The 27,238-nt window shown below is 36.4% G+C and overlaps 1 protein-coding gene across 2 annotated transcripts in view; it reads right to left on the bottom strand.

The window, feature by feature from the left end:
- Positions 1–4,796: 4,796 nt before the first annotated feature.
- Positions 4,797–27,238, bottom strand: part of SNX4 (sorting nexin 4) — a 62,402-nt gene continuing 39,960 nt past the window's right edge. Inside the window, exons 9-14 of one of the 2 annotated variants that reach the window (XM_079921602.1) lie at positions 20,018–20,083; positions 16,192–16,281; positions 12,301–12,400; positions 10,172–10,317; positions 8,779–8,893; positions 4,797–6,034 (exon numbers count right to left, since the gene is read on the bottom strand). In XM_079921602.1, the coding sequence (XP_079777728.1) occupies positions 5,987–6,034; positions 8,779–8,893; positions 10,172–10,317; positions 12,301–12,400; positions 16,192–16,281; positions 20,018–20,083 (565 nt within the window). In that variant the 3' untranslated portion in view covers positions 4,797–5,986. Of the gene's footprint in view, positions 6,035–6,580; positions 8,894–10,171; positions 10,318–12,300; positions 12,401–16,191; positions 16,282–20,017; positions 20,084–27,238 lie in introns of those variants that run through there. The other variant, XM_079921601.1, reaches the window with a different exon arrangement.

Raw genomic sequence — 27,238 nt, 5'->3', positions numbered from 1 at the left:
CGGCCTTTACTTTTGCTCCCCATCCCTCCCTCCCACTCCTTCAGGACCCGTGGGCAGAGGATCAGACCCGGGATCTCAGCAGACTCCCGGGGGCCCAAGTGGGCAGGGGAAACCTGGCCACGCTCCCTTTTGATCCTCTGCCCTCCCAATGGTCCCCCAATTTCCCCCTTTGGACGTGGGATCCCTTCCCCTCCCCCAGCCACCCCTCAGGGGCGCCAGTCCTGTCCTGCCTCCACTTCGCCTCCCCCTCACTCCGCCCCACCCCGCCCATCCTACCCAGTTGCTGGGGGTTCCTCCCGTCCCCTTAGGTGTCTGTGGTCCCCCGCCGGTGCCTGGTAGGTGCCCTAGTTGTGCCGAGAGGCAAATTCCGCGTCCTCCTAGTCTGCCATCTTGACTCCGCCCCTCCAATAGCTTCTTGAGACAGAGTGTATAGGAAGAGAAATTTTTGAGACTGCATATCCAAAAAAGTCTTTGTTCTGCCTCACACTTGACTGACAGTTTGGCTGTCAAGTTGGAAATAATTTTCCTCCAGAATTCTGAAGGGATTACTCTATTCTCTTCTGGCATCCAAGAAATTTTGCTATTGAGAAGCCTAATGCTGTTCTGATGGCAATTTTCTGTATATTAAATGTTTTCCTGACGACTTTTATTCATCTGAAATTTCATGGTAATGTGCAACGGTGGTCTCCTAAGCATGTGAAGAAAGGGTCAGGACCCGGGCATCTAACTGCTCTTGGTATAGACTTTCCACCAGCCCCTCCCCACACCCAACTCCACACTTGCTCCTTCTTACCAGTGTACCTGTTTCCTCTAATTCCTGAGTCTTTCTTGGATTCTGCTGTGCAAATTTGCTTTCTCATTAGTAGCCCCAGCTATAGGCACATAAGTTTGAGCTGCCACTGTGTTGCTTATTCAATTAATACTCCTCCATCTTTTTATCTTCCAAAATTTTGTGAACATTTCTTGTACACAGTGTCTCTTGTTTCCTTTGTCCTTAATGGTACTCAAAAAAATATTTTTTTCCTTACTGCCATTTTAGAGGAATTTTGAGAAGGTACAAAGATAAACCCAAAGCACAGTCTAAATCACTGTAGTATTTAATAGGAAATCTTCTACAATATTTGATGAAAGCCTCATTAATGCTATTTTTGTTATTACCATATTATTGAATTTCCATCTTAATTTCTGCATAATTATCCATATACTCATCTTTATCATTAAAGCTTAACATAAAATTTGCTTTTGATACAAACTTGCAAACTTGAAACTGTACTAAGAAATTGGTATTACCTAATTCCCTCCCTTCCTTCCCTTTTTTTGCATAACTGCTGAATTTTTGTATATTTTCTAAATAACTGTACCAAAATAGATGTTTGGCCAGGCCACTGGCTTAATAGCTAGTAATATTCCACATTATATAAATATATATATTTCGTTAACACCTCACTACTCAAAGTGTAACCAGTAGCACTGACAGTATCTGGGAACTAGTTAGAAATGCAGACTCTGAGGCTCCACTCTATCAAATCAGAATCTGTGTTTTAACTAAATCCCCACGTGATTCACAAACACATTAAAGTTGGAAAACTAATCTAGTATTTCACCATAGCGTGCCCCTCTCTCAGGTTTCCCCTTCTTGCTCCCATTCCCAGAAGTACCCAAGACATTTTCCTTTCAAATGTCTTACAACTTGAGTATGATGAAAGTTACCTTTTCTATCCCTCCCCCATCCTCACGGGTCTGTCCCAGAGGGTCTCCTCCAGGTCTCTGCTCCTCCGAAAGGGAAAAGCCTCGAAAAGTACACGCTCTAGAGCCATGTTACTTGGGTTCATTTAAACTCCAGCTCTAGTTAGTTACAAGCTGTGGGACCTTGGGCAAGCACATCACTGCACTGTACCTCAGTTTCAGGTGTAGTAGTAATAAGGATTTAATGCATGTTAGCTATCATCCTCTGAAATCAAGGCCTTAACAACTGAATATTTAGGAATTTCTCCGTATCTTCTGCTGATGGTGCTTCGATCACACAGGTGTGTGAAAGGATGTTTTATTCATTTGGACTTTTGCTACTGAATCAACTGGTTCCACCTTCATCTGGGTATGATTTTATAAATATTTGCTGAATCAACAGATTCCCCAAACCTTTTGGACTTGTGGAGTGCCCAGGAAGTGAACATACTTCCTGTTAGAGCTTTAAGAATGAGGGATCCATCTTCTTCAAGGTTCAACAAATATTCTGAGAAAAATGAGCACAGGGAACAATAGGGGCGGGAGGTAGGTGAAGGGAGAAAGGCAGAGGAATTTCAGCATTGGTGGGAGGAGAGGGGGAAATGGGGACAGATATTGTCTAGAGGGCAATTGTCTAGTGATGGACTTAACTTTCCCAACTTTAAGTATGATGATGGCTGGAGGTTTTCCACAGATGCCCTTTATCAGACTGTTTCCTTCTATTCCTAGTTTCCTGAATTTTATCATGAATCAGTGTTGAATCTTGTCAAATGCTTTGTCTACATGTTTTGAAATGATCATGAAGTATTTCCTTTATTCTGTTAATATGGTGCTTATAGTTATTGACTTTTAATTTTAAACTAACCTTTCATTCTGCAATAAACTCTACTTGCTCATAAGGTATTATGCTCTTTACATATTGCTGGATTCAATTAGCTAATAGTTTAATGATTTTTGCATCTATGTTCATGATATATATTGATACGTCACTTTCTTTCCTTGAAATGTCTTTCACCAGTTTTGGTATTAGAGTAATACTTGTTCTCATTTTTTCAAAAAGTTGGTAAAAGTATTCCCTTTTCCCTATTTTCTGAAAAGTTATGTAGAATTAAAGCTTTTCTTCCTTAAATATTTGATAGAATTCACCAATAAAGCCATGTGGACCTGAAGTTCTTTTGCAGGAAAATTTCTGATAATAAATTTCTTTGATATAAGGCTATTTACATTTTCTGTCTCATATCAGTTTTAGAAAGCTATTATTTTTCAAGAAATTTGATGACTTCATCTAATTTATTGGTTAAAATTTGTCCATTATTATCCTTTTAACGACTGTAAGATCTATAATAACATCCCCAATTTCATTCCTGATAGGGATAATCTGTGCTTTTTCTTTTTCCACTGAGTTTTGATAGAGGTTTAACTTTATTACTCTTCTCAAAGAACGAACTTTTGGCTGTGTTAACTCTATGATTTACCTGTTTTCAGTATCACTGATTTTTGCTCTTACTTTTAATATTTCTTTCTTCTACTTACTTGGAATTTATTTATTTATTTAATTTTGGCTGCGTCGGGTCTTCATTGCTGTGCACAGGCGCTCTCTAGCTGTGGCGAGCAGGGGCTACTCTTCGTTGAGGTGTGTGGGCTTATTGCAGTGGCTTCTCGTTGCAAATCATGGGTTCTAAGCGTTCGGGCTTCAGTAGCTGTGATGTGTGAGCTCGGTAGTTGTGCTCGTGGGCTGTAGAGCGCAGGCCCAGTAGTTGTGGCACACGGGCTTAGCTGCTCTGCGGCATGTGGGATCTTCCCAGACCAGGGATCAAAACCTGTGTCCCCTGCATTGGCAGGTGGATTCTTAACCACTGCACCACCAGGGAAGTCCTTACTTTGAATTTAATTTGCTCCTTTCCCCCCTAGTCCCTTCCTTCCTTTCAAATATATAAATATTTAAAGCTATATAGTTTAGGAAGCAAGTACAATTTTTCTGATTTGGCCTTTTGTTATTTTAATTTTCAGGGTTACTAAACCTTGAAAGAAACTCCTAAATTTTTTTAGGGAAAAATTTTCAGGAGAATCAGTAAATTCTACCTTGGAGGAGAGTAAGCATATATATCTAAAAAATGATTATAAGGCTATAAAAAGCCTAGCATTCCTCTTACATAACTCTTGGTTTTTCATTCCATTCCAAGCTGGGTGTGTGTTTATTCTAAAGATGCTTGAATTTTAAGAACCCCCAGTTCCTTTGTTGGATGCTATGCTGTAATTACCAGTGACTCATTCATCAAGTTTTTGGATGTAAATGAAGGCTAGGTATAACTTCAGTTAATTTTAATGCTTTGACCACACTAACTGCATCACTAGTACACCGTCAAGATGAAATTTTCCTCTGTTACTAAGTATTTACATTTATGTAATGAGTCTTCTTTCTTTAGTTATTGCTTATATTATCTTTTTATATTTATCTTTGGAGATCTAACTCACCCTTTAAATAATTCATTTTGAGTTCTGGTTTTTAAATACAGAAAAGGGTTAATGCATATAGATTTTCTTTATACTTATTATGAATAGTACTAAAAATGATTTCCATCATAAAATTTCATTAAGAGTTCTTTTTTAAGGAATTATTGTGCTATCAAATGAAACTTTTTCAAAATCAAACCATCAAGATATTCCTACTTAAATATACATACAACCAAGTGAATATTTGTATATTTCAGAGAAGATCATCTTTTAAAACATAGGTATCAGTGGCCTTTTAAAATTAAGTTAGCTAGTAGAAAAAAAATCTAATACATTTTATATTTAGTCTAAGGTTAGGCTGGAAGAAAAGGCTTTTGATTTTTAAAGGTCAAGCTACTTTATTTCATGAGCCAAGAGGTGATACAATTCAATGGAATGAAATGTGTACCTATCAAGATGACTTTTGCTTCTAACAATTTTATCTTTTTTTGAAAAAAAAAAGGTAGAATTTTTAAAATCATACATCATTTCAGCATCTTATTTTTAAAAAACCCAACACTTTGGCATAAGACAAATTTATACAATTAAACACTTCAAAATATAATATGCCATATATTATTTTTCCATAGGGCATCAGATACTAATAGGTACAGGCCACTTTGTTAAAATAACAAAACTCATATGAAAATCAACACAATACTTCATTTATTTATTGTATAAGTTTGGCAAAGAGCACAAAACTTCAGCAACATTTTAAACATGTAAAAAAGTCAAATGCTGAACAGTACTGGAAATCTTTTTTTCCATAATTAGTAATAATGAGTACACATGTAGGGTTCTGCAAAGCTAGCAAAATACCAAGGGTGCTTGGCTCCTAAACATATACCACAAAAACACACACACAAAAGCAATATAATTTATCTTTACAAAAATTACAGCCAAGCAATAAAAAAGGATGTTAATAATGAAGATACTAACACATATGTTCACTACATATATCTTATACAATGAAATGCTACACTTTGTACCCTGAAATGCCATGTGTAGAGAGCCAAGCAGAGTCAATCAATTTAGGCTCATCACTGAGGTTAAGAATTATCTGAGAATTTAATGCTTGTATGTAACATACTCAATGAAACCTTGCTATATACCAATTCCTAGATCACAATAATGTATTTTACTATATATCTGAGAAGTTGTGTCTTCTTTGTTGGCAGTGTAAAATTTTTGACTAGTATCAAAATTCTGGTAAAACACACATTGAAGGCATTTTCTAGTGTATGCAATGTTTGGGGGCATTAAAGAATGTGGAAGAAATTCTTAGATTACACACTAAGTTTCTGCTGAGGTTTGTCAAACCAAACAGCTCAACTATAAGGCAAGGAAAATTAACCCCCTATAACAGATTAGTGGGTCTTACCAAATAAAGATAAGAATTCAATCTTAGGAAAAAACTCCCTACATAAGCAGATCTGAAACAGTGGGCACTAAAACGAACATCTAAAAATTACCTAACATCTTGATATTCAGTCATTGGTTCAGAAGCCTGACAATTTGTTGGTATATTTTATCTAACTAACATTTTTAGAATCAGCACCAGTCCCCAAAACCTCAAATTATAATATTTAATCTTCACTAAAATACACCCTTTTGTGCTATATATTAACACTACAATCAAATTAAAGAAAGCTGAATTTACTCAACTTATTATATATTTTTGTGTATACTGGTAGCAACTTAAATTTTTTTATTTACTTGTGCTTCTGTTTTGGGGCACTTTGATTGAAGAGAAACTCATTTCACAGGATTACATCTTGCTAAAGCATTCCTTAGCATTGGTCCAAACCTGAATTCCCTTTAAAAACAAACAAATCAAAAAAAACAAAAACAAAAAGAAAACTTTTAAAATGTGATTTTGGAAGGATTCTGAAAGCCCAAGTATTTGGCTTACTGGTATGCTAAGTTTTACTTTTTGGGATAATTAACAAGTCCAGCAAATAGGACACTTCTTCTGGCAATAGCTAATATAAGTCAATGTCAAATACTTTTGAAAAAAGTAATAGAATCATTTGTTTGAGCCTATCTTCAAAACAGAAAGAACTCCTACAACTTCTTTTTGAAAAACTCATTTACTCTATTCATATCATTTCTATTTATAAACCAAACAAGTTCTGTAATATTTGAAACAAAAGAAAAAATTTATTAGTCTAACAATTAAATATAAATTAATGAATTATTATTAGTCTAATAATCAATATTTTGATAATTAAGTACTAAGTTATCAACTCCCTTTCAATGGTTATAGCAGGCAATTTAGCAAAAAACTAATATGCTATAATATAACTAACATGCTTAAACAAAAATGCATGTTTGAAACTGGGAAAAAGTGCATGTTCGTAAAAATGTAACAGTAAAATCTAGAAAGTGGTAGAAATAAAGGTATGTTTTCAATAAACAAGATATATATTTGCCAATAACTGCTAATTTATGAAGAAAGAATATTTTCTTTAATATTAAAATTTGTCAATATTTATTGAGGCTTCAAACAATAGGAAAAAAATTAATCTTTTTAGCTTTTCTTCCTCCCTGATGGAATACAAAAAAAAAAAAAAAAACCCACAAAAATCTTTTAAAATGTCCCAGATTGCCTGGATAAAGTAGTATCTAATGGAGTATTCGTTGGTAGAATGGATAAGATAGATCTCATGTGCACCGTCCTAGTAAGACATCCATAAGACAGCAAATGAAAAAACAAAAGCTACACACTAGCACATATAATGCAATCCTGTTTTTGTGGGAAAGGAAAGTGTATATTTTCTAAATGACTGTATATGTACAAATGAGTCTGAAAAGATAAACATGAAGATGTAACAGTGTTGGGTTTTCAAAAAGGGATTTGGGGAAGGAGGAGGAGAATTTTTACTTAATATGCTTCTGGCTTATTTGAAATTTTTATAATGAGCATATATGTTATTTTTATAATTTTTTTAATTTAAAAAGATAAAATAACGTGAAATATATAGATACCCACATTTACCAAAAAAAGATGACTTGACTTCTCGTACTTAATTTTAAGTTTCTAAAGAAAATAGCACTGTAGATTTTCAAATATAAGAATCTACTCCACTTAGGCAAGAAAATAAAACATGAAACACTGTAATACTGTTCCTAAGAAATAAGGTAAACATACACTCTTACTAATCTCATGTGAGTAAACTCTTGTTTACTCTAGTTATTATCTTAGGATACACCAGATACCCAACAGTGTGTCCGCACATATCTACAGTAATATCTTGTTTATCCAGAGATTACTTTTTAGCACCCCTCAACCCGCTCACCCTAAGCAAAGTGGCAGGGGGAAAGTCCTTTGAGCCATTACACAAAATCTACATTCTTGGAAAAGAAGCAAATGGGAGATCACAGGAACCTATTAATGAATCTTTTATAGGAATAAAACAAGACAAAACCAACTCTAAAAACCTTTGTTTTCTGATCTTTCAGACCACCAAAGAGTTAAAAAGGCAGATTAGAAAGACGGTAAACGTGAAGCGGCAGAAGGAGCTGATGGGATGACAGCAGCAGAGACAAAAACACCCCAAACTACAATATATTCAACCATCAGCATTTGCAGATTGATCAGTCATGGTTTTAACTTCTCAAGTGACCCCAAAGATCTACAACATGAAGTAACTTACAATTTCGTTGAGGCATAACTATAAATTTGGCCCAATGACTAATGTGTGAGTCTGTTGTTTCTGTCTCAAAACATCTTTGTTGTCTACTGCTATTTCTCGTCATACAAGTAAAAAGGGCTAAGAAAGTGACGGTTCCAAGCCAGAAAATACAAACTTTGGACAAATTAAAGCGTAAGAGTGTTTGTATGAGTGTGATTTTTTGCCCTCTAAGAATGTCTTAATAAATATGGGAATCCATCTTACTATGTGATATACTGAGATAAAGCATGTTAAATCGCTCAATAAATTGCGAAGTGCTAGAGAAATGTAAAGCGCGGGAATGACTGGTGGTCGCACAGGCAGATCCTGGGTTATGAAGAAGAGGTTAAGGAATATTTTGTATTTTGTTCTTACAACAGCGTTTTAGAAAGATCTCCATCACTGCCAAAACATTTATTTTAACCAGAATAAGCTTCAACGTCCTTGCCTTCTACTGAGATGTCAACTACGTGAAGGGTTTACTCTGACAACAAACCATAACGCAGCCACGGTTTCCCAAAATAACGCTGAAACCATTTTCCAGTCGAAGTATATATCACTGTTAGGAATGGTACTGTACTGCCCTGTCCCAGGGCAGTAACCCTGGGACGTATAACCAAAGTACTGTTGTTAGTACATATTTTCACATACAAGTTATAAACGGGGCATACAAATTTGGAACTTTAGATGAGTAGAGACTCGGTAATTGACATTTTGATTATGACCCTTCTTTCAAAATTAAGTAGAGAAACTGGGAAACATTCTGGAAGAGGAGAAGAATGGACTTAAAAATGATAAATACTTTGGTCCAAATAAGAAACCGATTTTAAAGAAATGTGCAGGCACTTCTGAATATACTTGTACCTTCACTGAAACCAAAACCTACCTTTTTGCACATACTGATCTGCATGACTGCATAGCTTATGAGGGCCTCCTTTAAATCATGGTTCTTTTGTTCTTTGAAGCGTTCAATATCAGCCCAAGCATTTTTGACAAATTCTCTGAAATAAAAGGTATAGTCATTATTATTATTCTTATTTAAATTAAGTAAACTACATATTATAAATTTGAATAACCACTTCTCATCTGAGTTGGGTTTTTGTCTATATAGAGGAAAAAGCTATTGCGTGTATAAGATAGTTCTATTTTTTCTCGTCCTAAAAATTACAGTGGGAGAAAAAGCATACAGTCATACACTCATCTACATTTTAATAATCTCTATTTTGCCACAAGAATTCCAGCTTCAAATTATTCCCATAAAACAGATGTAAATGGCTCCCTGAACCAGCTCATAAGCTAACAGGTGCCACATGAAGTTGCCTTCCTGGGGTCACTGGAAAACATACATTCTTTTCAACAAGATGGATTATGTATCACATTTATCATGTGCTTACTTTAAATGACAACTAGAGTTTTTAAAATTCTGAGAGCAATTTGTCTTTTTTTTTTTTTTTTGGCTGCACCGCCTGAAATGCAAAACTTCCCTGACCAGGGATCGAACCCACACACCCTGCAGTGGAAGTGTGGAATCTTAACCACTGTCTTTTTAACTCTACTCGTGAGAGTTTAGTTTGACTTACTTGATGCCGGAAGTTCTAAAAATTAAGAAAATCACCTCCAAATCAGTGATACACTCTTGGTCTGCCTTGGTCTACTCAACAACTATCAGATGAAAACAACAATATGAAAAATGAGCCCAACAGTCATGGCAGACCTTTGAGAACTGAATTTCTAAAAATACTTATGGAATAATTACATTCCAAGCCCTATGCAAGGTGTTGGGACATAAAGATGAAAGAGACATAGTCACTGACTTTGAAGGGTTTGTAATTTAGCCAGGGACAGTCACACTGTACAACCAACCACCCAATACAAAACTGCCATGCAATAGTGGCATGAACCAAGTGCTATGACAGCCTGTGAGGATAAGAGAAAGCTTCACAAGAGAAGTAATGCAAAAGCCTGGCACTGGAGAATGATCAGGCTTTTAACTGACAGAAAAGGGCAGAGGGAATGTGCAAAGGATAGAAATCATGAAAAGTACAGGAAAATAATATTATGAAGCTTAGATACTTTCTTCTTCCTCTTTCCCTGACACTAAAACAACTGTTTCTACGCAACATGATTTTTGATTACTCAAATTTCTTAGGAATACTCAATCACTGCATTTTAGAAGAACAGGCTACATCCAGGGACACTGGTGAAGCTGGGAATGGTTATAAACAATCTGTCACAGAGTCTACATGTCTAGCCATGTTAAAACACCACAGCATTTTTACCTGCCTTCCTGATTTTTAGACTTAAGTTGTTGTTCTCCTTCATTTATTTGTTCTTCTAGCACCTTTATTCTGGCTTCTCTCTGCTCTGGAGTTTCTTGACCAAAGAGCTTGGTAGTCATTCCCTTCAAAGAAAATGTTCTCACGGTCTAAAATGAAATAGAAACAGATGAATGGATAAACAACACACATACACTGAAATATTTTTCAGCCTTAAAAAGGAAGGAAATTCTGACACATGCTACACAACATGGATGAACCTTGAGGACATTGTGGTAAGTGAAATAAGCCAGTCACAAAAAGACAAATACTGTATGAGTCTACTTATATGAGGTATCCAAAGTAGTGAAATTCACAGAGACAGAAAGTAGAACGGTGACTGCCAGGGGCTGGGTGGAGAGGGAAACTGACAGTTGATATTTAATAGGTACAGAGTTTCAATCTTGCAAGATGAAACAGTTCTGCAGGTTGGTTACACAACAATGTAAATGTACTACTGAACTTTACCATTAAAAATGGTTAAGATAAAGATCTTATGTTCTGGGGCTTCCCTGGTGGCGCAGTGGTTGAGAGTCCGCCTGCCGATGCAGGGGACACAGGTTCGTGCCCCGGTCCGGGAGGATCCCACATGCCGCGGTGCGGCTGGGCCCGTGAGCCATGGCTGCTGAGCCTGTGCGTCCGGAGCCTGTGCTCCGCAACGGGAGAGGCCACAACAGTGAGAGGCCCGCGTACCGCAAAAAAAAAAAAAAAAAAAAAGATCTTATGTTCTGGATATTTTACCACAATTATTTTTTTTTTTTTTTAAATGGGGAAATAGCCATTTCCTCCCTAGCTCGGACAGAAAACACCACAAGCCTTACAACCAGGGGGCTACTAATAAGATTTCTAACACTGGAAAATATGGAAGAATCAAAAAGGGAAAAATTTTAACTGAGCTTCTTCATCATATGGAAAATTTCTAGGTGACGTATTAGGCAAGTTACTTCTTTATGTTAGTGATCATATTTTTTCTAATTACTCTGTGATATAAAAAATAGATAAAATTCAACAGGCAACAGTGGAAAAAACTAAATAAACTATTTAAAATCTGTGTAACTCACACTAAAACTTGGTATCTATTAATAAAACAGGATGCCTAAATCCAAGCCTCAAGCTTCACTGCTTTACCATTTCCTTATTCTCCGGAGTTTACTGAGCGAAACACATTTAGGAGTAGAGAACCAAGCTCCCTGAAAATGGACTGGGAATTTCCCCTGGATTTTAAAAATAAATCAAGACAGTGTCTACCTGTTTCATGCAGAGGTCTTTTCCCACATATCTCTATGTGAGTAGCCCATAAGCACTTTCACAAGTAAAGTACTTGTTAACTATGAAATGATTCATAAATGGTGGCATTGGAACTGCTTTTTTTTTTTTTGCGGTACGTGGGCCCCTCACCGCTGTGGCCTCTCCCGCTGCGGAGCACAGGCTCCGGCCGCGCAGGCCCGGCCGCTCCGCAGCATGTGGGATCTTCCCGGACCAGGGGCACGAACCCATGTCCCCTGCATCGGCAGGCAGACTCTCAACCACTGCGCCACCAGGGAAGCCCTGTAACTGCTTCTTTACTTCCAGATTGTGTGCTCTCACCATGACGGCTTTCTTATTCCAATGAAATAGCTGGACAGTAGAAAGCTGATTATAAAAATGATCTAAGTCCAATATAATAAGATAAGGAATTTTCTTCACAAGTATTCACTGTAAGCATTTAAGAATAAAGTACACAAAAAGCTCCCTGTTAGGAGAGAGGCACTGATTCTAAAAGGGCAAAGTTATCTAAAATTTCTATAATATACCAGGTAAAATTAAACCTGGCAAAGGTTATTATTTCAATCCCAAAGAATAATGTTTTTTCACTTGGACTTAATCAGAAAAGAGATGGTTCTTATTACACACAGCAATGTTGGCAAAATTTCTTACAACACTATATAATATGTGTTTTAATGGCTTACATCCTTTTATATCAAGATCACAAACAAAAGAATTATAAAGTTGCCCACAAATTATTTCCCTGTAAAAGCTACGGGCATCCTGCAGCCCATTCCACTTAAGGTTTGCTGTAATAATACCAGAGACCTAAATGGAAAATCACTCACCCCAGTTGCCAGTTCCTCACACTGCTGCTTCTTGGATGCTAAGTCCTGAGCAGCCATCTCCAAATCATACTGCATAAGTTCATGTTTCCTGCACACAGCCCTAGGGATGAAAGAAAGTGCTGCCATTTAATTTTTGTGGCTTCTCCATTAATATGTTAAAAAATTTTTTTTCAAGGGTTAAGGGGAGGCATTCACGTCTTACTACAGTCGGAACTTTTATATACAGAATTTTCAAGTTTAAAATGTAGTAGCCCAACATTAAAAATTTAATCTAGCAGAACCTAAACATAAAAACTTTATATATACTTAAAACAAAAAAGGTTGTTTTCCAGATACTTGCAACATTTTTTTCAATAAACATACCATTATCACATACATTTAAAAAAAGCTTTTGTATAACATAGGAACTAATGCTATAATCTCACATTACAACTGAGTATTGTTTAAAAAGACATTATCTCAAAGCTTTCTTCTTTTTATTTAGAAACCTCTATTAGTTTTTATTTTCCTAAAAGTAATCCATGCTCACTGAAAAGAAAAAAAAGGATTCTAATACAGGAATGCACAAAACAAGTTTCAAGAACGCTCTCTTTTCCCCAGTTCCACTATCCAGACATAATTCATGTTAATAGATAGTATATATCGTTCCAGACTTTACCTAGGCATTTACAAATACACATATCCACCCACCCCCAGTAATTCTACATCTTTTCTGTCTCAACTATTTATATACCAAAGACACATATGTTTCTGTATCAATACACATTAATCTTTTCTATAACTTAAGAGCTGCAGAGAATTCCACTGTGTTCAGCAACTTTCTTTTGGTCTGTAACTTGAAAACACCTTGTGGTAACGTCTTCTTTTTTTATTTAATTATTTATTTATTTTATTTATTATTTATTTTTGGCTGCGCTGGGTCTTCATTGCTGCGTGCAGGCTTTCTCTAGTTGCGGTGAGTGGGGACTACTCTTCGTTGCGGTGCATGGGCTTCAGTAGTTGTGGCACGTGGGCTTAGTTGCTCTGTGGCATGTGGGATCTTCCCGGACCAGGGCTTGAACCCATGTCCCCTGCATTGCCAGGCGGATTCTTAACCACTGCGCCACCAGGGAAGTCCTTAGTGTAACTTCTTACTACTCAAAACTCTAGAAGGAAAAAGGCTAACAATGTGATGTTTTCATACCAGCTACTGAACAACTAAAGGAATATTGCTCCTCTGTTTTATTAACAGAATTCTTAGGCTGATTTTAAAAGTGATAGGGGACCGTTGGTAGTGCCAAGACTCGTCAGGACATGCATACGGTCTCTCGCTGTCTGGTGTGGGGTTTGCCATGGGCTGGCAGCCGCCCACTTCCAGTTGGCTTTTTACTGAGTTATGAGGTGCCCGGTGTGGGGCGCCAGTCCAACTGGGGCGCTGCTCCTCGCCGGGCCAACCTACTTAGCTGTACTTTTCAACTTCGAAAGTTGGCAGGAGCGACAGCAGAGCTGTTGCCTCTTTGAAGCAATAACTTCTCTGTGCTAGTCTATCAGATGAACGGCATTTACTGTTTAACTATTCCCACTGTATACTGTGCCAGGCTTTCTTAATGGAAGGTAGTTTTATTACTTGTGTCCAGAATGATGAAGTTTTCAAAAGAAAAGTTACCAATTGAATTGATGATATGCTGCCCAGTTGCTACTGGACTAGGATAAAACTGATTAAAACTTAAACGGTATTAAGTCGCTCTATTACTTAAAGTAAACTTTATATCAAAATAAAACATTTTGACTTTAATTTCAAAAACCTTCATAATACTAGTGAAAATAAGTTACTGACATTTGTTGAAAGAATATTGGTTTGAGAGATTTGCAGCTTATCTAGCTGTGCCTTGCAAAAAATTAAATTTGTCCACCATGATTACTTAAATTTTGTATAGATTCCTTTCAATTCCACGGCTCTCCTGTAATATTAGTGATAATGTAAAAGCGAGCTTTTGTACTTGTTTCCTAGTAAGGTTCCTTTATTTTCTAGAACTTTATTAAAACCAGGGAGCTCTGTTGGCAGTTACCCTTTTTGACATGGATTATGTTACCTTGTGCTCTGGCTTTCTATTTGTGTCCTGCTTCCCTACCATATTACAAGTGTTGAAAGGGCAGTGATCTAATAGATTACCTTGTCTTTCCATCTCCTCATGGCTTCCTATAAGGATCACTTGAGCTAGGAAAGTGACTGGAATTAAGGCAGTAAAGTTCTTGAAGCAGTTGTTAAAACAGAAAGTAGGGGGCAGGCAGAAACCATTTTCTTCTATGTATTATATATATAACTGGACAAGATGATAGAAAGTACTTTTAAAATCAAAGAAGGGAAAATCGGAGAAAACTGCCATTCCCCACAGCCAGCTTGTTCATGGTATACACTTGTGTGAACAACCAAAGATAAACAGACAGAAAAGCAAATGTAACTTACCACTAACCAAGATCACCTCTGCAAAAAGAAATGAAAGTAACTTTTGGCAGGATTCTGTTTCATCTGATATAATTCAGAAGCAGGAAAAAAAAAGCCTTTTAAAAATACTGAGAATATTAAAAATAAGCATTTGAAGAAATCATCATTTCTAACTGAAGTGAGCCAAAAGGAGAATTATGCTGGGGTAAAGTTTAGTGATCCACTTTCTCCTAGTGTTCTTCCACAGCCTCCTAGTCACTGGATGGGAAGCACCACTGAAAATTCCAACCAAAATAGGGAGTTGATGGCAGTACACTTTAAAACTCTCCTAAAAGTTCAAACTTACATCTCAGATTCCAGTACGTATGTAAAACACAGCTTTTCCAAAATCCCTGGACTCTTGAAAAGCAGTGGTACAGAAATGAAAAATTACCTTGTTGCAATATACAAGGGCAAAAGATGAGTTTAAAAAATTACAAACAAAGCTTGTATTATATTTTATATTTTGTAAATACTGTATACCATGTATTATGTGTATATTGTTCATACTTGAGAGGTACATTATAGTTTTGTTATGAAAGTATGCATTTTGCCCTGCCCAAATGGTAGGTGTTCTGTATATATACAATGGAGAAATTTTAAGCGTGCTAAGGCACATGAAAGGCCAATTTATTTGCAGAAGGTACTGAGATATTTTTTCAAGAAACAGCTGTCAAATCTCAAGGTGAAGATCTCAGTGTGAACAGTTTACTAATGCACTACTGCAGTTTAAATCTGTGGCACAATCATTGTAAACATGGGGTTTGTCTATGTTCCTCTAAATTGATTTCTGCCTTCTAATCTGTAATTACCGGAAAACTCCTATTCCCATTTTTACCAAACTTAATTTCTGGTTTTTGGTTTATATCCATTCAAATTTAAAATTTAATGCCAACAAAATCGGTTGTAATCAAATTTTAAAATAATAATAATTTGGCCCCCTAAAAAGTGATAGGAAAACAATTCATTTTTCTAAACTGGACTATCTCCCAGAGAATTGTTTGGCTCTGTAGAAGATACTATAAAAAGAGAAGACAAAGTCCTGACATTAAGAAGTTTTACAACCTTACTAAGGAGATAAAATATGCAGGTATGGAAAAAATTACAGAATTTAAATGGTAATATACAACCTAGCGACAGATTATGCTACACACTCTCAATCTGTACTTTGCTTCCAATCTTCTAACTGGAAAAAGTAGAACAACATACAGACAGACCTGAAGTCTGAGACTAACAGGTTTTATCAACATAATGCTTCAAGCACAGGGCTCATCTCAGCTATGTCTAGCACTCTGTAACACACAGGAATACAATGAGACCTCATTCAATATCTGGGGGAATTAACTCATTTAAAAATCTTTATTTTAGAGTAGTATATGAGTGGTGACCAGCCACAGGGCTGCATCTGGAACATGTATTATACTTACCTCAGTGCTTCTGCATAAAAAAGATACTCCTTTAACTGATCTGCATAATGTTCTTCATCTTCTAAAATATCATCAATAGAAGACGCATACCTATTTAAAAAACATTGCAAATGTATATCTCAGAAATAACTAAATTTCCTTGTCAATTGCATTATTATGAACTTTCATCAAATCTTTAACTGTGGTCACTTTTAAGTTTTGTCATTTACAGATAGTTCTGGGTGTATTCTGATGCTTTTGCAAAAATGTTCCCATAAAAGGGTTTCATCTTCAAGGAATTCATGGAAAAGACTGACAAGTACAGGTTTCTGGTAACTGACTATACTGCTGAACTGAATGAATAAGCATTTTCAGAACTCTAATGGAAAACTGATGAATTCATAAAATTGCTAACAAAAGATCAAGATAAAAAAAATTAATTACATGGGACTGAGTGAACTGATGAGGATGATTATAATTTTTTTGACTTTCTGTTTGAATAAAAAAAATTGTGATGTAAAAAAATTTTTTAATAAATAAATAAAAATAAAAAACATTGCATAGAGTAACCTTTATCAGGACACAAAGTATTGAAGTTCTAAAGAAGGGCTATTCAAAGCGTGGTCCACAGACCATTTGCTACCCATGAGTGACAAAAGCAAGTACAGAAAGTGAGAATAAGCATTTAGAAACATTTAACAACTTTTTAAAATTGAAGTACAGTTGATTTACAATATTATGTTAGTTTCAGGTGTACAGCAAAGTGATTCAGTTATATATATATATTTCTTTCAGATTTTCCATTATAGGTTATTATAAGATACTCAATATAGTTCCCTGTGCTATACAGTAAACCCTTGTTGCTTACCTATTTTATGTACAGTAGTTTGTATCTGTTAATCCCACACTCCTAATTTATCCCTCCCCCCTACAGCAATCTTTAACTACCATGACAATTTTATTTTATTTACCTAAATGTTCTGATCAGCAAGGTCTTAGAAATAGAAAAACAAAGCAAACAAAAAACGGTCCTTCTTAAGGTAGCTTAAGAAGCACTGCAATATCTTTTGTTCAAATATATTACAAAAAGGGCTTCAAAATCTGTAGAAAGAGTAAGAGTTTAGTATAATTGGTACATTAGTGTTCCTGGTAGCAACTACATACAGTAATGCCAAAAAGCTACAAAAGGAAAAGTCGAGCAAATAAAGATTACAGAAAATTTTAGAAGTCTTATTTTATTCTAATTCTCAATAGCAACCTCTGCTTTGATCTGGACAAGCCCTTCATGGTCGTGCCACTCTTGTTCCTGGCCTTGAGTCTTTCGTTGCACAGAAATGTGATGGCTTTCCACACTACTTCTCCAAATCCTACCATACGTATCTCAACACCTCTAGAAATCTTCCCAGACTTCTTTAGTCCTAGTCATCACTCTACTTCTGATCTCTTATCAAAAATTGAGGACTTAAATTTTATCAAAGAAATGTCTCTTGTGTTGGTTTTCTCTGATCACATTATAAATTCCCTAAGGACATGGGCTATGTCATTTCCTACTTCTGTATGGTATAAGAAGCATCCTTTTTTCAAATTAATTCTGATTCCCTAGCATGGGCATAAAAGAAAAATATATTTTATGTCTCCAAGTCCACTTCCTGTAGACAAGTAAACAAGTTTACTGAATTCTAAAAACAAACAAAAATCTACCTTAATGCTCACTGAAAAGTGATGTGTTTACAGTATTTATAAAAGTAGGCAAAATATGTATTCTGTAAATATAAATTTACATTTGTTAGAGTGTGGAATTTCCCCTCTGTGACTGAAAGACATCTTGAGAATCATTGTTAACAGTAGGAAAAACTGCATTTAGTTCATAAATCTACAATTCTGGAAAAGTTAATGTTAAGAAAACAAAAAAGAAGATAGGTAGCTGGTGGCTTGAAGATAGGAAACATAGTGTAGGGATAAGCAGCACATCTTTGGGTAGAAAAGGGTAAATGGTAAAGATTTTTTAGATATCATTACTAAAATTAATTTTATTTAACATTTTAAATAATAATGATAATCCCAAATTCTTGCAAATACTAAAAATATCCAGTCAACAGAATGCAGGAAGACTTAACAAAATGGTTGAAAAGCAGCCGGTCAGCTTATATAACAGCCCCCCAAAAAATAATACTTAGATAAAATAAATATATTTTTGTCTTTTTATTATTCAGTTATAGGAGTTCTTTATATATTATGGTTGGAAATGTTTACTCCCAGTGTGTGGCTTGCCTCTTCATTATCTTAATGGTGCATTTGTGTGTGTTTGTGGTAAAATATAATGTAAAATTCACCTTTTTAACAATTTATTGATGTACAGTTCAGCGGCAGTAAGTACATTCATATGGTTGTGCAACCACTACCACCATTCATCTCCAGAACTTTTTATCTTCCCCAACTGAAACTGTACTCCCACATTCCTTCCACTTCCAATGGTGTCTTTTGACAAGAAAAATTTTTAATTTTGATGAAGAACAATTTATCATTTTAAAAATATTTTTTTCTTTTCATATCCGCTTTAAAAAATCTTTGCTTACTCGAAGGTTGCAACAATATTCTCCTATGTTTTCTACTAAAACCTGCAATTTTAGCTTTTACACTTATGTGTATTATCCAAATTGAATTAGTTTTTACATAAGGTGTGAGATATAGCTCAAGGTTCATTTTTTTCCATGAAGATATCCAGTTATTCCAGAACCATTTCTTGAAATGAACTATGTAAATGTGGATCTATTTCTGGACTCCATCCTATTCCACTGATCTCTTTATCTCAATACCTCCTGGTAACTATAGCTGTATACTAAGTCTTGAAATCAGGTAATATATTCCAGGCTTGTCCTTTTTCAAGACTGTTTTGGCTATTCTACGTTCTTTGAATTTACATATAAATTTTAGAATCAGCTTATCAATTTCTATTAAAAAGTCACTGGAGTTTTGATTGGGACTGTGATTTAGGAAGAATGGTCATATTAACACTACTGAGTCTTCCAATCAATCTATGAACATGGTTTAGTCTCGCCATTTATTTAGGTCTTTACTTTCTCTCAGCAATGTTTATAAAGTTTTCAGTGTAGAGGTCTTTCACATATTTCATTAAATTAATCTGTAAGTATTCTGTTTTGATGCTATCATAAATGGCATTTTTAAGTTTTTATTTTCCAATTGTTACTAGTATGTAAAAACAACTTTTTTTATATATTCATTGCATATCATGCATTCTCATTAAATTCAGCTATTCCATAATATTTTTGGTTGATTCTTTATGATTTTCTACATAAAAGATCCTGTTAACTGCAAATAAAGAGAGTTTTACTTCTTCCTTTCTAGGATGTATGCCCCTTATTTGATTTTCTTGTCTTACTGCACTGACCAGGACCTCTACTACCATTTTTACTAGTTGTGGTGGAAGCAGACAACCTCGCCTTGTTCCTGATTTTAGGAGAAAACACCAATATTTCACTATTAAGTACAGTATTACCTGTAAGTTTTAGACTGAGGAAATTCTTTATATTCCCAGTTTGATGAAAATTTTTACTGTGAATAGATGTTGATATGCTTTTTCTACATGTACTGAAATGAACACATGGGTTTTCTTCTTTACTCTGCTAGTATGTGAATTGAACGGAAAGATTTTTGAATGTTAAATTAATCTCGCATTCCTGAGATAAACTTCTTTAACTCAAATCTATATACAGAGAGTACAATATAAATGCCAGCAAACTTTATAAAAACAGAAGAACAGAAGAATCACTAACACTTCACCACTAATGTCACCTCAGGTTCTACCTTAAATTCTCTGGGTACTTACACATCCATATGATGACCAGCACTCTGCAGTCCATCACCCATTTCTTTTTCTATGGCACTCCACTCACTAAGAAGAAAAAGATAAAAACAAAAACATCATGAATTAGATATGGAATATTATTAAATGGACTCTTTTACAAGGTTGTTTTCTAGCTAGCTTTTAAACAATGTATAGTATCTATTTTGGATTTATTTTCTGAGACTCAAATATGCTCCTTTCCCCGAAGTTTAACAACTAAATGCAAGTGAAGGCTTTAAAATATTAGTTCAAAAGTTTGTATCTGCTGCTGTTAAGTGCAAAGAAAGTATCATACAAAACAGTTTCTGCTTACAGACAACTTTCTCAGCTAGGGTGCCTATTTAAATCAACTGTGGCGCTTTTAGAAACTATGAATGCTTACCCTGCTCTTGATCTACTTAATTAGAATCTCAGGGACAGAGCTGAGACGTGCATATTTTTAATTACTACATGGATGAGTCTGATAAACACACATGATTACATGTCACTATCTTAATAGGTAACAGAAAAAGACAACTGTACAGAAATAGTAGGTGTACCATAAAACTTTGATAACTTGCACTAAAGTTGCATGACAGTCTACTTAAAACCACAGATCATTTTGTTGTCATTTCAGTGAAAATTCTTGAAATAAAAATTCCTTTTTATGGAAGATACATATGTATATTATAATAAAGGGGGAAATAAATCTATAATCCTAAATACTAAGAGATGACATAATTTGATATATTTCCTTCTAGTTCTTTTTATTTGCTCATTTTAATATGGCTGAGATCATGCAGTATATGCAATTTTGTATTATGCTTTTTCTATTAATAGTATTTCCCCACATTATTAAAATAACTTGTTCTCAGCATTATTTCAGATGGCAACTCATAATTTTTTAACATTTTCCTGACCATTCAAGATTGTTTCCAATTTTTCTGCTATGTATAATAAACACCTTCAATTGCATATATCATAAAAGGGAAAAAATTAAAACACTATGATTCTGTTAATCTGTAGTTTTTATACACTGTTCTTGAAATATCAGATTATACGCTTACAATACTAGAAGGGTAAAACCGTACATGGTTTTTAAAACTGTCAAGGAAGGAAAACAAACATAAATAAAGATATCTCCTTCCGACAATTTTTACTCATATGTTTACCCTCAAAATAGTAATAGCAACAGTTAACCTGTTTTTAGTGCTTTGCTGTTTATAAAATGAATTTTTAACATCTCTAGCTATATTATCTAAAGCCACACTTCCAATGCCTACAAGACAATTCTGCTTTTATATACCTCTGTCACTTCAAATTCAACATACCTAAAGCCCAGCTCTTCACATGAAAAACAAAGTCTAGGGGTTTTGGCAGATTACAGGCATAACTAGCCAAATCTGTAATGTAGCAATCACAGTTAACGCAGCTATAGGTCACGTCAACAGAATTAATGGACAGTCCAGATCAACTATCTATTGGATGTTCCACAGGTACTTCATCCATCTAATCTATGAGCACCTTTTAATGTGCTACCAACTCAAGGTCAATATAACCAAATTTAATTCTTTTGTTTACCAAACAAGACTAAAAACTAGTTCAAGAAAGGTAAGACTTACACTTAATCATCTATTTACTCCTATTAAGTCATTTAGTGCCTGATAAATACTTGGCATTTATAGGTTGTAGGTAAAATGAAAGAATGAACCGATAAATGAATAAATGTGAGGAGGGAAACATGTACTGGGTTCTATGTATCAGCCACTACTACTAGGCACAAGACCTCTCCCCTCAAGATACACATAGTCTAGCCCTTGACTACTCAAACTGTGGTCTATGAACAGCATCACACCTGGAACTTGTTGGAAATGCATACTTGCAGGACTCATTCCAGATCTACTGACTCAGAATATTCATTTTAACAGTTCTCCAGGTGACTTGTATGCCTACTACAATTTAAGAAGCATCTGCTAAACAAAAGGTTCTAACTGGGGTCCAGGTATATGCCGAGGATTGGAACTAGAAAATGTTAACCAGTTTAGGGAGGGAGAGGAGGGAGAGGAGAGAGAGGAGGGTGAGGAGGGAGAGGAGGGAGAGGAGGGAGAGGAGGTAGAGGAGGGAGAGGAGGGAGAGGAGGGAGAGGAGGGAGAGGAGGGTGAGAAGGGAGAGGAGGGACCCATTAACAAGGAACTATTAAAGTATAGAAGGAGGGACTTCCCTGGTAGCGCAGTGGTTAATAACCCTCCTGCCAATGCAGGGGACATGGATTCAATCCCTGATCCAGGAAGATTCCACAGACTGCAGAGCAACTAAGCCCGTGCGCCACAACTACTGAGCCTGAGCTCTAGAGCCCGCATGCCACAACTACTGAAGCCCGCGTGCCCTAAAGCCTGCAAGCCACAACTACTGAGACCATGTGCCACAACTACTGAAGCCCGCATGCTCTAGGGCCTGCATACCTCCAACTACTGAAGCCTGCATGCCTAGAGCCCATGCTCCGCAACAAGAGAAGCCACAGCAATGAGAAGCCTGCACACCACAATGAAGAGTAGCCCCTGCTCACCGGAACTAGAGAAAAGCCCGTGCGCAGCAACAAAGACCCAACACAGCCAGAAAATAAAATAAATAAAATAAAAAGTATAGCAGGATTTAACATCAACTTTATAAGAGGCATTACTGCTATCATAAAGTACTTAATGGGTGGATAACTGTCACAGATGAACCAGCTCAAAGAGGGTAATAAATCTTTTGTAGCATCTGATGAAGACTGTGGACCTTTTCCACTAAGGAGGGAAAATCACAAACAAAATTTTGCATGTAATTTCAGAGACTTCATGGATTAAAGACCTAAATGTAAGACAGGAAATCATAAAACTTCTAGAAGAAAATATAGGCAGAGCACTGACATAAATGGTAGCAATATTTTTTTGGATCCGTCTCCTAAAGCAATGGAAACAAAAGCAAAAATAAACAAATGAGATCTAATTCAACTTAAAAGCTTTTGCACAGCAAAGGAAACCATCAGCAAAATGAAAAGACAGCCCATGCAATGGGAGAAAACAGCTGCAAATGATATGACTGATAATACCCAAAATACATAAATAGTTCATACAACTCAATATCAAAAAACCCGAACTCAATTAAAAAATGGACTGAAGACCTGAATAGACATTTTTCCAAAGACATACAGATGCTCAGTATGCAAATCAAAACCACAACGAGGGACTTCCCTGGTGGTACAGCGGTTAAGAATCTACCTGCCAATGCAGGGGACACAGGTTCGAGCCCTGGTCCCACATGCCGTGGAGCAACTAAGCCCGTGTGCCACAACTACTGAAGCCCACGTGCCTAGAGCCTGTGCTCCGCAACAAGAGAAGCCACTACAATGAGAAGCCTGCGCACCGCAACAAAGAGTAGCCCCCGCTCACCACAACTAGAGAAAGCCGCGCACAGCAACGAAGACCCAACACAGCCAAAAATAAATAAATAAACTTATTTTTTTAAAAAAGATTATTAAAAAAAAAAACCCACAATGAGATACCACCTCACACCTGTCAGAATGGCTACCATCAAAAAGAGCACAAACACCCAATGTTGGCAAGGACGTGGAGAAAGGGAAACCTTGTACACTTGTTGGTGGGAATGTAAACTGGTGCAGCCACCGTAGAAAACAATATGGAGAGCCCTCAAAAAACTAAAAACAAAACTACCATATGATCCAGCAATTCTGTTGCCGGAGGGTAGGTTCTTGTTTTGTCACAGAAATAATTCAGAGACGAGACACAGAGGCCAAGTAAGCGAAGTGAAGATTCACTGAGCAACAGTATACTCTCAGGAGGGAGAGCTGGCAAGCTCAGAAGAGCAGCTGCCCCGAGCTCGTTTTGGCAAGCTGGTTATATGGGGTGTGAAAACGGGTGGAATATTCATCAAGGAGGGAGGGACTTTGGGGTAACTTCCTGGCTTTCATCCAAGTTCCACCTTTCTGAGAGGAGGGGCTGTTTTTGTCCTTGGTCTTCTCGGATCTGCCATGGTGTCAGGTGCAAGATGGGTACTGCTCTGGCTGCAATGTTAATTCTATTGTAATGAGGGTATAATGAGCAAAAAGTTACATTCAGACATAAGAGGTTCCCACCGTTCTTTGCCTCTAGGACCCTGTCATTGCAAGATGTATGGTTTCCTGTCATATGACCCATGCCTCTCTTCTCTGCTCATATCTGGCTAACTGCCTGCTCTAACAATTCCACTCCTGGGTTATAAATATGAAGAAAATGAAAACACTGACTCGAAAAGATACATGCACCCCAATGTTCACAGCAGCATTATTTACAATTTCCAAGATATGGAAGAAACCTAACAGACGTCAACAGGCGAATGGATAAAGAAGTGTGGTATATATATGTGCATGTATATACAGATACACACACACACACACACACACACACACACACACACACACACACACACACACACACACACACACACACTGGAATATTAGCCACAAAAAAGAAATTTTGCCATCTGCAACAACATGGATGGACTTGGAAAGTATTATGCTTAGTGAAATAAATCAGACAGAGAACTGTATGTTATCACTTATACATGGAATCTAAAAAAAAACAAACTAGTGAATATAATAAAAAGAAACAGACTCACAGATATAGAGAACGAATAAGTGGTTACCAGTGGGAAGAGGGAAGGAGGGAGGGGCAAGAAATTAAGAGGTACAAACTATTATGTGTAAAATAAACAAGCTATAAGGATACATTGTACAGCACAGGGAATATAGCCAATATTTCATAATAACTTTAAGTAATTTCAGAGACTTCAGAGAATCTGAAGTCCATCCTTATCTCCTAGCTTAAGGAATCTGAACTATAAAACCACAAAGGTCCCTCCTGCTCTAGTATTTTACAGTTCCATTAAGAAAGAAAGGAAAGAACTCCAAGAATGCCCAAGGGTCAAGACTCTGGAAAGGAATAAAAAATTATTACGACAAAAATAGAGGTACAGAACTAAATTTAGCTGCCCAATCTGGTGTTCATCAGGGATAGAGGCATGGAAGGCAAAGTCTCCAGCCCCAAGCAAGTCTGTAGTAATAAGTTTTATTTGTTTATACTTCCGTATATCATTGCATTTAAACAAAGTTCCATGCTAAAAAAGGGTTTGGAAACCACTCTCCCCATTTAACCCCACAATTGAACAGATATTTAAAATCGGGCTCAGAGATGTAACGTGGTTTACTCAAAAGTCAGGCATCCAATGAGAGGCAGAGCTGAGATTAGAATCAACTGCCATCAGAGTGTTCTACCTACTAATCCCAACCTTCACTTCCTTTTTTTGGCTTTCTTCATCAAATGAGCTCTTTAGGGAATTCCCTGGCGGTCTAGTGGTTAGGGTTCTGCACTTCTACTGCAGGGTACACGGGTTCAGTCCCTGGTCATGGAACTAAGATCCCACAAGCTGCATGTTCCGGCCAGAAGAAAAAAAAAAAGAGCTCTTCACCGCCACTCATCAACCACATGACCAAAAAATAAAAAATAAATTATAGAATCCTTCAACAAAATACATCCTGTGCGTCTTTGAGCTCTGAGGTATATGACAAGGTTTGCATATCCCTGATCATGTTTACACGTGACTAAAAAAATTTTCTTTTGCAGTTTCCTGGAATTCCTTGAAGGGAATTATACCATCTGAATCTGGGAAAGATGTTTTTCCTTGGTTGCTTCTATATGGATTCACAATCTATGAATTAAGATGAGTATTTTAAAATGTTCAATTAACAGAATATAACATTTTAGGCTATTAGCTCCTGACAGCTTTCATTCGCTTCAAAAACTTTAGTTACTGGCACTTAAAACTCTCTTTTTTCTAAGTCTTTTGCAGAGTGAATCCTGCCTGTGTATTGTAAAAAATAAACAGAAACCTCAATTAAATAGAGTTGGAAGACCAAAAGGGGGAGCTCTCATGCCCTGTGTCCACAGCAGAGCCCAAGAAGAAGAAAGATTCATCTTCTTTCCTGGCCAGGTCTCAGCCAATGAAAAGCCACGGAGACTCTTTGTTTAGCCCTCCCAACTTCCTTTTCCTCTCTATGAAAGCCTTCTCCTTCCCCTGCCCTGTGGGAACTTGCATGAGCCTTGCCATTGTTGCAGCCTGGAACTGCAATTCTCTGCTAATCTTTGCTGGAGAAATATCTGGCAGTCTATTTGTTTCAAGTCAACAGTGTTTGGTCCAATTCTTGACAGGCAGATCTTAAAAGTTCCTGAAACTAGTGAACATATAGACAAGTCCTATAAGCACCTACATGGAATGACCCTTTGGCCTGTCCTAAATTGAATCAGGTGCTATATCCAGGAGGAAGCTGCAAAAAGCCTAGGAACTCAAGAAGAGCAAAAAATGAACTCCCATACTTTAAAAAACAAAAAAACCCAGCAACATGCAACATGAACATATTACAAAAATCTTCCCTTTTTCTTCTCTGTGCATCTAATTCCTGCTAATTTCTTACTTACAAGTAAGTTTAAGTCTTGTCACCTTTCCTTCCCTCTTTGACAGTCTTTTTCTACTCATAGCTCAATCATTTTCTTAATCCATTCTCTCACTTCAATCTCTCATTTAGCAAAAAGGCATAATTTTACAAAGTTATTGGATATATATAGAAAACATTTAAATTAAGAGACAAAGCTAATGAAATCAGCTTTATATTTTCTTCCCCTCTCAAATTCCAAACCAAAGAACAGAAACACATTGAACTTTTTTCCAGTTACGTGACTCTCAAGCTCTGGAATTTTTCATTACTCTTTTTTTTTTGGCTGCGCCGCGAGGCTTGCAGGATCTTAATCCCCAGGCCCCGGCAGTGAAAATGCGAGTCCTAACCACTGGACCACCAGGGAATTCCCTGGATTTTTTCATTACTCTTATGGTCAGTGTAGTGCCACTGACCATAAGAGTAATGAAAAAATAAAAAGGAAACAAAAAGAAAAGATAAAAAACACTCATTACCAATTGGTACTGCTCTGCAATCCTTTCCCACATTCCTAAATGATACCCTCATCAGTGCTTCTCAAACTGGGATACTTCATCTTGGATATCTGAAGCCATCTAAGCATGGCACAGTTTTTCTGAAGAACGAATTTTAAGTTTGAGGCAGGGAAAGTTATATATATGCTTAAATAACCATGGATGCTCTACAGAGTAAAATGTAAAATTTGAATAAACTGACAG

The sequence above is a fragment of the Stenella coeruleoalba genome, assembly GCF_951394435.1.
Source record: "Stenella coeruleoalba genome assembly, chromosome: 5".
NCBI classification, from domain to species: domain Eukaryota; kingdom Metazoa; phylum Chordata; class Mammalia; order Artiodactyla; family Delphinidae; genus Stenella; species Stenella coeruleoalba.
The sequence above is the reverse complement of the archived record's forward strand: the minus strand, read 5'-3'. Positions and strand labels throughout refer to the sequence as shown.